This window comes from Cylas formicarius, unplaced genomic scaffold (genome assembly GCF_029955315.1).
Source record: "Cylas formicarius isolate icCylForm1 unplaced genomic scaffold, icCylForm1.1 PGA_scaffold_8__14_contigs__length_24414737, whole genome shotgun sequence".
Classification (NCBI taxonomy): domain Eukaryota; kingdom Metazoa; phylum Arthropoda; class Insecta; order Coleoptera; family Brentidae; genus Cylas; species Cylas formicarius.
The window spans coordinates 14749904-14762685 of record NW_026844361.1 but is presented as its reverse complement, the minus strand read 5'-3'; the positions used below and the strand labels follow the sequence as shown (position 1 = coordinate 14762685).

At 35.1% G+C, this 12782-nt stretch overlaps 1 protein-coding gene across 1 annotated transcript in view; it reads left to right on the top strand.

Moving 5' to 3' along the window:
* Positions 1-11618, top strand: part of LOC132705998 (trace amine-associated receptor 8c) — a 92160-nt gene extending 80542 nt beyond the window's left edge. The window contains exons 6-8 of the mRNA XM_060677027.1: positions 6822-7073; positions 9063-9065; positions 11321-11618. Coding sequence (XP_060533010.1) covers positions 6822-7073; positions 9063-9065; positions 11321-11569 — 504 coding nt within the window. The 3' untranslated portion in view covers positions 11570-11618. The remainder of the gene's footprint in view (positions 1-6821; positions 7074-9062; positions 9066-11320) is intronic.
* The last annotated feature ends 1164 nt before the right edge of the window (positions 11619-12782 follow it).

Sequence of the window (12782 nt, the reverse complement as noted above, 5' to 3'; positions counted from 1 at the left end):
TTTACTGGTATTAGCTACATATCTGTTGATTTCTTTAAAAAAAAACAGGTTTTGAAAAACAAAACAATCAAAAAATACCCGGTAAATATTGTAAACCTATGTAATAAGCTGTATTCAACAATATTATAGCATAAAACTAAACAGAACGTAATTAAGACATAATACACGTTTAAATCGGGAACCAGAATTAAATTCTAAGATGTTTTAATCGTCATTGTGGTCTTCGTCGGTATTAATTACAAGTCACAACAAATCAATGTCAATTTTGACGAATATATCTGAAAGACACATAACCACAATCGGCATCGACTGTTATAAAGAATCGACAATGATCAATTTATCAAAAATTTTTTGTGTCTCTCGAATGACATAGATTAAACAAAAATGAGAAAAAATATTTCAGAAAGGTAATGCGTCAAGTATACTAATATATAAATATAATGATATATATAATATAGAAAGAAAATACATGCACAATTTCCTTAAAACGAAAATTAAATAAAATTGTGTTCAAATTTAATTAAAGCTTTCGTACTCACTTTATCATGTTTTCTTTTTGTTAATTTTATTATAATTAATTTCCTGTTACTTAATATTTATATGCATTTGTCAATTAATTTATTTTTATTCATTATTTCTTTGCGTTTTCGTTCCTTTTGTAAAAGAAGGTGCAAATACGCAGAAACAAACAAACAAAAATTGAATTATCGGTGCTTACTTTTTAACTTTTATTTACGAGTTAAATTTTAAGATAATAATTTTCACAAAAAAATAATTTTATGTGTTTTTGTCTATTTGTACTTTCTTTTACATGCAAAAATTAAATAGTCTCATTTACATTTGCCGCCACAGGATTGATTGAGGTCTCGCACTACTGCCCGCGCTGCCTGCACGAACACGCAAACGCGGGGAGCGTCTAGTTGTCTAGGTGATAAAATGACATTTGATACCTGCCAATAATATCGACCACCAGGCGTTTTATATGAAAATGGCTACCGTTTAACATTTACCGTGTCCATTTTTGACATATCTAGAGGTTATGGTTTCTTATTTTTGTTCGGGTGTTGTTGATTTTAAGCTTTAGTTTTTTTCGAAGTTGCATCTTATTCTGTGCTTGTATTTAGTGCTGCCGATTTAGCAAATCTTAACCCTGAACTACTATCGTCCGGTCAAATCTGGCCCCAGCACTTAAACTTCTGTGATTTCCTGGCAGACGTTGCACCTAAGTGCATAGTTTAGCATACCGTTTAGTAGTAGAGCTTCCGTAGCACTAATCGCAAGTAATTTGCTATTGGGGGTCGAATTTGAGCTCGCGATAGTAGTTGCTTAATTTTAGTAATTTAGTCGGAATGGCTTCTAATAGTGATGATGTTCGAATTGGCTGTGTCACAGTGACATCGGACAATGTGTACAACTTTGTAGACTCTTTAAACGACCCACCTGAGAGTGTTGAAGATAATAGTGACAATAATAACAGTGATACAGACAATGAAAGTGGACACTCTGAACATGATATAGCTTCAGAAATCCATCTAAGTAACGCAGAATATTATTACGCACCTTTCAGGTCTTCATGGACCTGCCTTACAAGCAACACCATCTAGTTCAATTAAATCGTGGTCTCTATTGATAATCCCTAATATGTTAGCCAGCATTTTACAGTATACAAATGAAAAAATTACCTATCTAAGTGCGAATTATGGAGATACATGCACATTTGCCGATAATGTAAGCGAAGCTGGACTCAAGGCCTTTATGGGTATTTTATATCTCTCTGGTTTATTCAAATCCAATCACGAGGACGTAGAATCACTATTTTCAACAAGTTGCTTAGGGAGACCAATTTTTCGGGCACCAATGTCAAAGGAACGCTTCTTATTTCTTCTCGCTGCGATTAGATTTGATAATCATGTAATAAGAGAGCAAAAAAAGGCCAGTGGTGATAGACTTGCAGCAATATCCTATTTGTTCAACACTTTTATAGCCAACAGTATAGCAAATTACACCTGTTCCGAATATGTCACACACGGATGGCCTTTTAGGATGTATATGAAAGCGAAACCAGTCAAGTACGGCATCAAGATTATGTGTCTATGTGATTCCAAGACACATTATTTGGTAAATGCTTTGGAACTGAAACTTGGACTTACATATGTGGGAATCATGCGTAAAAGCAAGAGAGAAATTCCTCCACCATTTCAACCCAATAAAAACTACGAAGTTGATAAGTGTTCATTTGGTTTTACTCGAGACATCCCAATAGTATCACATGTCAAAAAAAAAATCAATGTGCCCATGTTGTCCACCATGCACCACGACAACTCTGTTGATCAGGAAACTAAAAAACCTGAGATAATGACACGAACGGAGGCGTTGATGTCCTTGACTAAAAATGTGCCCTTTATCGTTCAGGTCGAAGGTTTCGTCGATGGCCTTTGGCGATTTGGTACGCTATAATATATCATTTTTCACGCAGCTAATCCTGATATAAAGAAAATCGCTCTGAGTTTATCAAAGAGCCTGGAATGAGTCTTATAAATGAGCAATTTGTCCAGAGAACTTCGTTCAATAATCTCGAAAGCATTAGGATCTGAAAGTTCTCTTGAGATTAGCTTAGACGGGAAGCCCTGTTGTAGGGCGTAGATGCTACTTGTGTCCCAGGGGTAAATATACCAAACATTCCACCATTTGCTCAGAATGTCATAGAACAATCTGCAAAACTCATTCACTACAACAAGTCACCTGTACTTCAAGCCTAGAATAGGTAAGCATATAAAAAATCAATTTCTATTGCAATCATAGTTTCAAAAATTATGTCAAAAACATGAGTGTCCTTTTTTTTGCTTGCGATTTGAATATCTTTTTCTTCTGTTACAGGAGCAGATAGTATTATGACAATCATATTTACATAGAATAGACTTTTTGTTCCAATATTTTTTTTTTGTTCTAATGAACGTTTGTTTTTGTTTATATAAAAATGAAAGTGTTGCTTATTTATGTTCTAATATTTTTATTTTTTTGAGATAAAAAAATCACAAATTACGTTTAAATATTTACCACAATCAATTAAAAATTGGGGGGTCCTTTGGGACCCCACGATAATAGTTATGTAAGTATAAATGTGCGATAGTAGTTCAGGGTTCATAAAATGGAAACGTCTTTGTACTCTAATACCTAATACATCAGAAATTAGTAGAAACAGATGTAATGGACATTTTAATTCAAAACGAAATGAGAGAATAATATAGATATAAATGTGGTTGGTCAAATGAACTTATTCTTAGAATATTTTCGAGGTTTAGATTTCTAAACTTATTATAAGAGGTCTATTTTAGAATTTAGCACAATATCTAGCACGTTTCGGAGCAGCGAGACATTCGATATGTTTAGAAGAGGAGCTACCGCACCTGGAAGTGGATATTGCAGATGAGGGTGGAAAAGATAAGGCAATCCAGATCAATTTATCAATTATTGCTCTTTTTTTGTAGTTCACGTAATTAGTGCAAAATTTTATTTCTTTCCTCCTGCATTTCGATGCTTCTTTCAATAGCGTTTCGTAAAAATTTAATTTCTTGTACTCGAGTTTGCTCGTATTTGCCAGCCTTCTTCTTCTAAAATAAAAACATGTTATAAGCCCTTAATTTTTTTAATTATACCAATAAAAAAAGACATTCCTCTATACAATCTTCGAAAAAGAGACCATTATGTACTAATCAGCTAATCAGAAGAACATCAAGAGACTTAGCTTAATATCATCACGTGCCAGCTCTGAAGTAAAGTCGATCTTTGAGAGCAAACATATACTTGCTGGATGCGTTTATGCCATATAGCTGTTAGATAATATAATGGCTCTCCTCCGGTAAAAAGTGGTGCACGGCAGATGGCTATGATATTTTCGTAGAACGCAAAATCAGTCTCTCAAATCGGAATACAATTAGCAATTATGATTCTGTCCGTACCTTTTTCGTGTTTGTGTGAAAAACTTGTGTTTGTGGTCAAAACGGTATGTACAAGTTGATTTAAAAGTGATTTCTATAGGACTGCCAGTAACAAATTTGTATAATTTGTGCTTTCATTACTTGCTCCTTCACGAAGTTACACCAAGTGTGACAAATATGACGACCTAATAGGATCTTAGACAAACCCGACTGATTTAACAAACTGCAAGATACAATTAAATAGCTACAGAAGATGTTTAGCTAATATGTATTAGTGTACAATAATTACAGGAAATATTAGAAAACAATTTATCTGCAAGTTTTACTGGAACACTCATAAGAAATACCCATTGAAATTACAAATCCTTGTAAAACGCAATGTGGTAAAGTAATCACGCTTAGTGAAAACAAAATTGCTTTTCGGTTGGCCAAAAATTACAGATCTTATTACCGCAGAAAGTGGAGAATTACCAGAATCAGTTCGGCTGCAACAGGGAGAATTTAAACCATAAATCTGCAGGATATTTTTGGGAAGTCTGGAAAACTATTAAAAATTTTGGGGTACATCAATTGTATGTCACCTATTTCCTTAGGGAGGTAAGGGAATACTACAGTATCTACACACATAAGTTGGCACTGATTAAATAGGAACAGTTCTATCATTTGATTTTGTAAATTTGCTTGTTGGATTCGGAACAACTTGAGTAGGAAACATATTACATGCACAACTTGGGACTATTTTCCCAACCCTTCCTTGACTCGAGAATAAGCTATGTTCTTGACTTGTAAGTATCACCTACCTGTGAAGAACTATTTAGTACAAGTTATGGGACTGATGCCCTTTCTCTCTATCAGTTTTGTAGACTTGAATGACACTTATCAAGGTAGTGTCATTCAATTTACATCTTATTTTATAATTTACCAAAAGAAGAAATTCTAAGGAAACAGTGGATAACATTTCTTGGCAAAAATGGAGCTGCCAGGGAGGCTGATAGCTTTAGAACAGCATCTATAACACTCTTTTAACCTATAGGAGAGGTGGTAAACACTTGATAAAGTAAGCAGTGCAGACTCTTTTACGTTACTTGTTTTCTATTTGCCGATGATACTTAACGGCTAGCCCATATTTAGAGTGCCAAATGGTACCTTTTTTCTATTTTTTTTACTTATTTTACTGTTTCATTTCTGATGTATATCTAACCCGACTGATAAAATTTATCAAATAATTCCACATTCCTCAAAAATATTATTTTGTTTGTAATATGTTACCAATATTTTTATAAAATATTGATATTTTTCATGCATAATTTGTTGGTAAAACTAGAGCAGACACCAGCAGATCTTTAATTATTAGTATAACTTAAGCCACAGTAACATATTGTCAACAAGTAAAGTAATTCTGATTTAAATTTTGTTTCGAATATACGGTTAATGAAATTTTATAATTAACAATAGTTTCATGTATTATAAATTGAATTTTTTTTATTGCTTTCATAATCTTTTTTACAATTTTTAAAGGTGTAATCAAGTAATATAAATGTTCCTTCAAAAGAGTAATACTGAAGCATGTTGCGTCGGAAGCCATGTTCTTATTGCGTTTTTCTTGAATAAAAGTCTTATTAAATAATTGATGTATTTATTCAGTTATATTTTTACATTGTGTTAGTTCTCTAACATGCTACTATATCGTCTGTGAACTTCAAAACGAGTTAAAAAAACACTATATAAAATGCTATTATAATTAAAGGTAAATTATAGTTGTGGCATAAACCACAATCTTGTCCACAAAACCAGTCTGGAGTTTGCATCTGGAAAAAAATATTTCCTAATAATACATATTCCTATTAGAATGTTTCATATGAGCTTGAACATTTAAAACATCCTGAGCATTTCTGGAAAAGTAACTTTTGGTTATTTACATTTGAATCCAGATTGCAATAAAATATAGCTAAATTATTATGTGAATCGATATTAGTGTCTAAAGCCCGGTAGAAACGATGCAATTTCTGGTATTTTTAGCATATAACAATTGTTGTTAAATGTTTTTAACGGGGAATTTTTTGCGGTAGCCACCATGCAATTTTGTGACAATACACGTCACTTTTTTGCGTTTGGTAATATTAATTGTGTTACATTTAGGACTAATTGTTTATTGACTTGTTTTATACTAGTTTTTAATTTTCTTAGTACATTTTCCAATACCCAAAAACAAACTGTTTGCTCCGATTTACGGGCACAAATTCGGGAAAAATTAGCCGGTATCGTATCTTAAAGAACCAAAACGCCAAAATATTTACACAATTATTGTAAGGACGCCGATCGGATGATGTTAACTCTGCATTTGGCGCTAATTTTTTTTACAACGCTTTCCACAAGTTCAGTCCTTTTTTGCCTGAAAATTTAATGGGATTTCCACATATTTTAAGAAAATACTGCCGTAAAAAAGCAACATCCAAACATCGGGTCGAACGTTAGAATTTACAATTAGAGTTGCCACTGGTTAAAAACGAAATTTCAAATCTCGCGCATGCGCGCATTAACGAGACCCTCTCAAAACTTTGTTACATAGTTGCTTCACGAGTTTCTGCACTATTAGCATAGGCCGGGCCTCTATATGACTAGTAGCTATTTGGTCTATGCCAATAATACAAGAACTTTTGAAACCAACATTTAAAAATGTTAGCGACCATCGATTTCAAACTTTCAGACCTTAAGGCGTTTAATATAACTGTTTGTGAATTCTGAACTGTTTAACGCATTGTCCTGTTTGTTTTAGTTTAGTTTTCAGACCGGCGTGATTTTCTAGAGGCTGTTTTCGGTGACAACAAATTGAAACCCTACCTTAAGCATTCCCATTCACTTTGTGCATTTGTTGGTTTTCAGTTACTGACGCAGGAACGAAAACTGAGCACGTCTGCTTCGAGAACTATGGCGGCCATGTCCTTGGGGTTCATCGTGCTTGTAACACCGTGGACCATCCAGGAGGTGGTAGCTGCGTGTACCGGATCGCGTGCCCCGCGAATCCTCGATTTCCTCGCCACTTGGTTAGCGCTCAGCGACTGCTTCTGGAACCCGTTTCTGTACTGGCTACTGAACAACCATTTCCGCCGCATCAGCAAAGATATACTTAAGGGGGTCTGTATAAACACCGAGTTTGGTATAGAGATAATAATAATTTATTGTCTAACAGATATAAACAAAAATATTGAGCAAAACAAATAAAATTAAGAAATTAATAACCTAATAAATTAACATAAATCTGTAACAAGGCGAACTGAAAATAATAGTAGCATAGTCATATGATTGTTATATTAGAAATTTTGACTTAAGAATCCTAGACAGCACTAGATATTAAATATATTGGGTGTTTTCTAATTTAATGTCAATCATTAAGGTGGCGATGGCGAACGTATGTCCTAAACGTCCTAAGTTTTGAGACACACGGTAAAATTTTCAAAAATAAAATCCGCCAAGAGAAAAAGCTGAAAATTATTTTCAAGTTTATAAAATGGCCGCTAGGGGACGTAACCTCTACTGTAAAATAGAAAAAACGGGTTCTCTCAAAAATAGTCCAAATTAACCTATATCAAAATTAGCTTTCACGTAATCTGCTCTAGATCTTCTTCTTCTTCATGTACCGTCTCCACTACGGAGGTTGGCTATCATCATTGCTATTTTGATTTTGGAAGCGGCTTTAAATAGGTCAGATGATGTGATATTAAACCATTTTCGTATGTTTCTAAGCCAGGATATTCTTCTTCTTCCAATAGATCTTCTTCCCACAATTTTTCCCTGGATTATGAGTTGTAAAATTTCATACTTTGGTCCTCTCATGATGTGGCCAATTTCCTTTCTTTCACTTCCTGTAGGATCTCTACACCTTTCTTCATTCTTCTCAGAATCTCCACGTTGGTCACATGTTCCGTCCATGGTATTCTCAGCATCCTACGGTATGCCCACATCTCGAAGGCTTCCAGTTTCCGTTCACAAAACAGGTTGAGAGTCCAAGCTTCCACACCATACAAAAGGACCGGGAATACATAACACTTGAGCATTCGAGTTCTCAGATCTAGGCTCAAATCGCGACTACAGAGCAGCTTCTTTATCTTCACAAAGGCTGCACGGGCTGTCTCAATACGGATCTTTATTTCCGAAGAATAATCCACATTGCAGTCGACACTCGTACCCAGGTAATCATATCTCTTGACTTTGTCCAGCTCTTGGTTTTCAACGTACAGATGTTCATGGTTTTAGTGACAATCATGTACTCGGTCTCGACTAGTCTTGACGACATTATTTAACATATTCTGCAGGTCTTGCATGTTTTCGGCGAGAAGTACTGTATCATCCGCGTAACGCAGATTGTTCAGTGGAATGCCGTTAATTCTTATCCCAGCGATATCATTTTCGACGGCTTTGGTGAAGATTTCCTCTGAGTAGACGTTGAAGAGGAGTGGTGAAAGAACATACCCTTGTCTAATTCCTCGCTTGATTTCCATAGCTTTCGTCATTTCAGATTGGACGCAAATCCACGCACTTTGGTTTAAATATAGTTTTACTATTATTTGTATATCTCTTGTGTCGAGGTTTTTTCGTTCTAGTGCTCCTATTAGCTGCTTGTGTCTCACCCTATCAAATGCTTTAGTATAATCAATAAAACAGGCCATGTTTTGGTTGACATCAAGACACCGTTGCATCAAGACATTATAGGCAAACAAAGCCTGCCTTGTGCCGAAATCATTTCTAAAACCAAACTGAGTATCTGTTATATCCTCTTCCAGCTTCTTATAAATCCTGCGGTGGATGACTTTGAGAAAGATCTTCAGTGTATGGCTCATAAGGCTGATCATACGATGTTCCTCACATTTTTTGGAATTAGGCTTCTTAAGAATTGTGATAAAAGTTGAAAGGAGCAATTCCTTTGGTATTATTCCTGTTTCATAGATCTTATTAAACAGGGAAATTTCAGCATGTTACAATGTTGTTCTTAAATCAACTTGAGCGCTTCTGCAGGTAGGTTGTCAGGGCCAGGTTCTTTCCCATCTTTGGTTGATTTTATTGCTGTTTGTACTTCTTCCTTTAGAATAGATGTTGGTAATTATTTCCTCTCTTTGATCGTTGAAGAGGGTTTTAATGTAGTCTTCCCATATAATCAGTTGATCTTTAATATCCAACACAATGTTTCCCTCTTCATTTGTAAGAGTATATGATTTTTGCTTCCAAGCAGTTCCAGTAAACTCTCTTATTTTTTTATGCACACTGTGAGAGTCGTGGAGTCTCTGCAAATTTTCTGTTTCGGTCTATTTCTCTTTTATCCAATCCTCCCTAGCTTGGCGACATTTATATTTGATGTCCTTATGCACTTCATTATATTTCTGTTTGTCCGTATTTTTCAGGTTTCTTCGTTTTTCCATAAGCACTAATAAATCCTCAGTCGTCCAATCCTTTCGATTTGTTCTTTTCTCCGGTTTCAGATGCTTCCTGCAAGGTTCTATGATATTCGATTTTAAACTTTGTCACATTTCTTCAGGTTGGTTCTGAGTTGCCGAACGGGTATTTTTCAACTTATTCAGGTCCTCATTGATGTCTCGGTACAGCTTCACTTTCACGGCATTCCCTTTTAGTAGGATAGTATCAATAGGTCCTTGGTTCGATGATATTTTCAGCTTTTTGAGCTTCACCATAATCTCCGCCACAAGAAGATTATGATCCGAGCCTACATCTGCTCCTGGCTATGTTTTGGCACTTTTCACTGAATTTCTCTGATTGAGGAGAATATAATCGATTTGATTCCGGACTATATGTTTTTCGTTGACGATTTTCATGTGTATAGGCGACGGCTCTAGATAAGGAAACTTTGTTTTGTTTGAAGTATTTTTTTCTATCTCGACTAATTAAAGGTGTGGAAAGGGCCAAATATGGGTTTAGCAAATAAAATAACAAAAAAATAAAATATTTTTAGCTAATCCGATTTCGACGTGCTTAATTTAGTTTTAAAGAGTATTTATAGGAGCTTCTACTGGCATGTCAATATCACGATATTAATTCTTTTACGAGTCGGTAGAAGGCGCTTTATGTGAAAAACAGCTATTTTTATGATTTTCTCGAAAATTTCTAATACAAAGGAATAAATATTTTTAGCTAGGATGAAAGAACGTAAAAAATACAGCAAGAAGTGGAAATGGCATGGCAATATCTTTTTTCCCCTTTAAGATATAAATAAAAATGTGTTTATTAAACATATTTTTCAACCGTAGCATAGTAATAAGACCAGAGACGACAGACGTGACGTAGGATGCTTATATTTTCTACTAGAGTTAAAATTGATTTTGTCCTAATTTATATTACATGTATTGTCAATATTGGAGAAAGGCGTAAAATGAGTCTTAGCGGTTGGCATGGTAACGGCACGACTATTATGGAACCCAGCCTAGATGTCAATTTATTTATGTATTTTCTGAATAATCCTTTCTAACCTAGTGCCGGTCGAGGCTCTTATAAATACTCTTTAAAACTAAACTAAGTTCGTCAAATTCGGATTAGCCAAAAAAGTTATCCAACTTTTTCTAGACCAATATGTGATCCTTTCCCCACCCTTAATTTGACTAGACAGAAAAAAATGATCAAACAAAAAAGTTTCCTTATCTAGAGTAGATTAGGTCAAAACTAATTTTGATGTAGGGTAATTTAGAATATTTTTGAGAAAACCCGTTTTTTTCTATTTTACAGTAGAGGTTCCTCTCCCTAGCGGCCATTTTATGAACTTGAAAATAATTTCAAGCTTGATTGATGGTACGCCACTGAGTTCTCTTAAAATAAAAAATATTTCTAAAGAAATTTAAATTTTCGATTTTTTTTAATCCGATATATGGTTTTCGCTTAATGTCTGTTTTATTGAAATCGAAGTACGTCAAGTCTAAAGGTGGGATTTTCCAACTTTTTTCTTTTTTATAGTTTATGTTTTTAACAATGAATATTTAGTATCGCAGGAATAATTTTTTAATTTTTAGAAAAATGTGATATAAGCAACTGCGACTTCTAGGTTTTGTTACAGAAAATATCTGTGTTGAGGTATTTTTGACAAATGGAGTCTATTCAAAAAATATTTTCATTTGCGTCGCCATAGAAAATTTAAAACTCAAAGTCAAAATTTCGCTTATTTGGGAATCAAGGTTTACAACAAACTGGTCGTTCCTAATACACTAAAAGTTTTTAGATATTTATTAAAACTGGCTGTAACACAATGTGAATGTCTGTGCTGCAGTACTTTTGCTGATGGGTTACCATACCATCGTAACTTTTAAATTGAATCTTATTAAAAAACGTCTATGATTATTCATTTTGTTTCATTTCGTAGACTTCTAATCCCTTCATTTCGATAGATATTCTGCCGCAAGGCGCATCAGCACAAGCAAGAAGACTCGCAGCACTGTTGCAACAACACACCCACGTTCATGGGTCACGTGCCCGGCTGCGACCTGGAGGGACTCTCCGAGAAGTATTGGGGAGAGATATTGGAGCGCACTTTGTCGTCGAGTTCGCTCCACGCGCTGCAAGGCGCATACTCTCAGCTCGACTGCAACGGCCTGCAGGAAATGCGGATCTTGGACTTGGCCGTGCCGGACTTATGAAAATCGGACAAGACCACGCAGACATTTGACATTACGACGGCGAGCGAGAGCATGGGCAGCTCTTGCGAGACCGCCATAGTTACCAAATGATTTCGTGGTCTGTGGTGATTCTTGATTGGCTTGATAAGACTTTTTTTATGAACTTACTGTGAAAATAACTAAAACGTTTTGTTGGACAAAGTTGCATGTGAAGCGATTAAACTCTAGGCCGAGATTAATAATAGGTTAGACCTAGGATTTTAGGTATTTTTCTATAATTATTATTATACAATTGTTACGAGTATGTGGCGTTCTAGCGATGCATTCTAATAAGCTATTTGCGTTTTCCTCGAATCATGAGACGCATACTTTAAATAAATTTACAGTCAATTTAATTACCTATTTGTTATGGCACGAAACAAAGGTAATTCAAAGGTTAAACAGTTTTATTTCTACGTCGATTTGGCTTACGAAAAAGGCCCCAGGAATGCTGGATTCTTCTGCTCCTTTCGGTGCCGTGTTAAATCCACCTGATGTTGGTAATTCCTGTCCAGTCTCTAATATTTTCCAGCCATAGTATCCGTTTCTATCCAATTTTTCTTCGTCCCTCGATTTTTTCCTTCGTTATAAGAACGCGCCCCAGATAGAATATCTTTATTATCTTGATTGAACAGTTTGCGAACCCCTGACTCTATTTAATACTGCTTAGCTGACCTGCCTAGCTGTTCACGCTGGCTCTATGGTTCAGATTTCAGCCCCATACAGGCTGTTTTCCAATATCAATAATTATGTTGACGATTTTTGTACTCATTTAAAAAGGAGAACGTTTACAAAAATAAAATATACTATTTTAATATCTGGAATACCACTTTCTTGTTTACTTGTACTTGTACTTGATTGTTGCAGTGCGCCTGATACTAGGCGATTATATCAAGATATCTCTCCAAATAGAGTCATACCAGAACATCTTCAAACGGACATAGAAGGTTTACTAAAACGGCTACTTCATCAATGAAATGATCAATTAAAAGTGGCCCATCGGACTGTAAGAACTCCAGATATTGAAGAAGCAGTTTTAAATTCTATCTTCTTGGTTTAAAAATTTTGCACGATTTTCTGTTGTACCCATATCACATTCAACGAGTCCAAGCGTTACTTCCCAGAGATTTTAAATTGGGTGTTAATTTTTGTCAATAGTTTTTGGACAAAATTGCGGATTATCCCTTGTTTGACC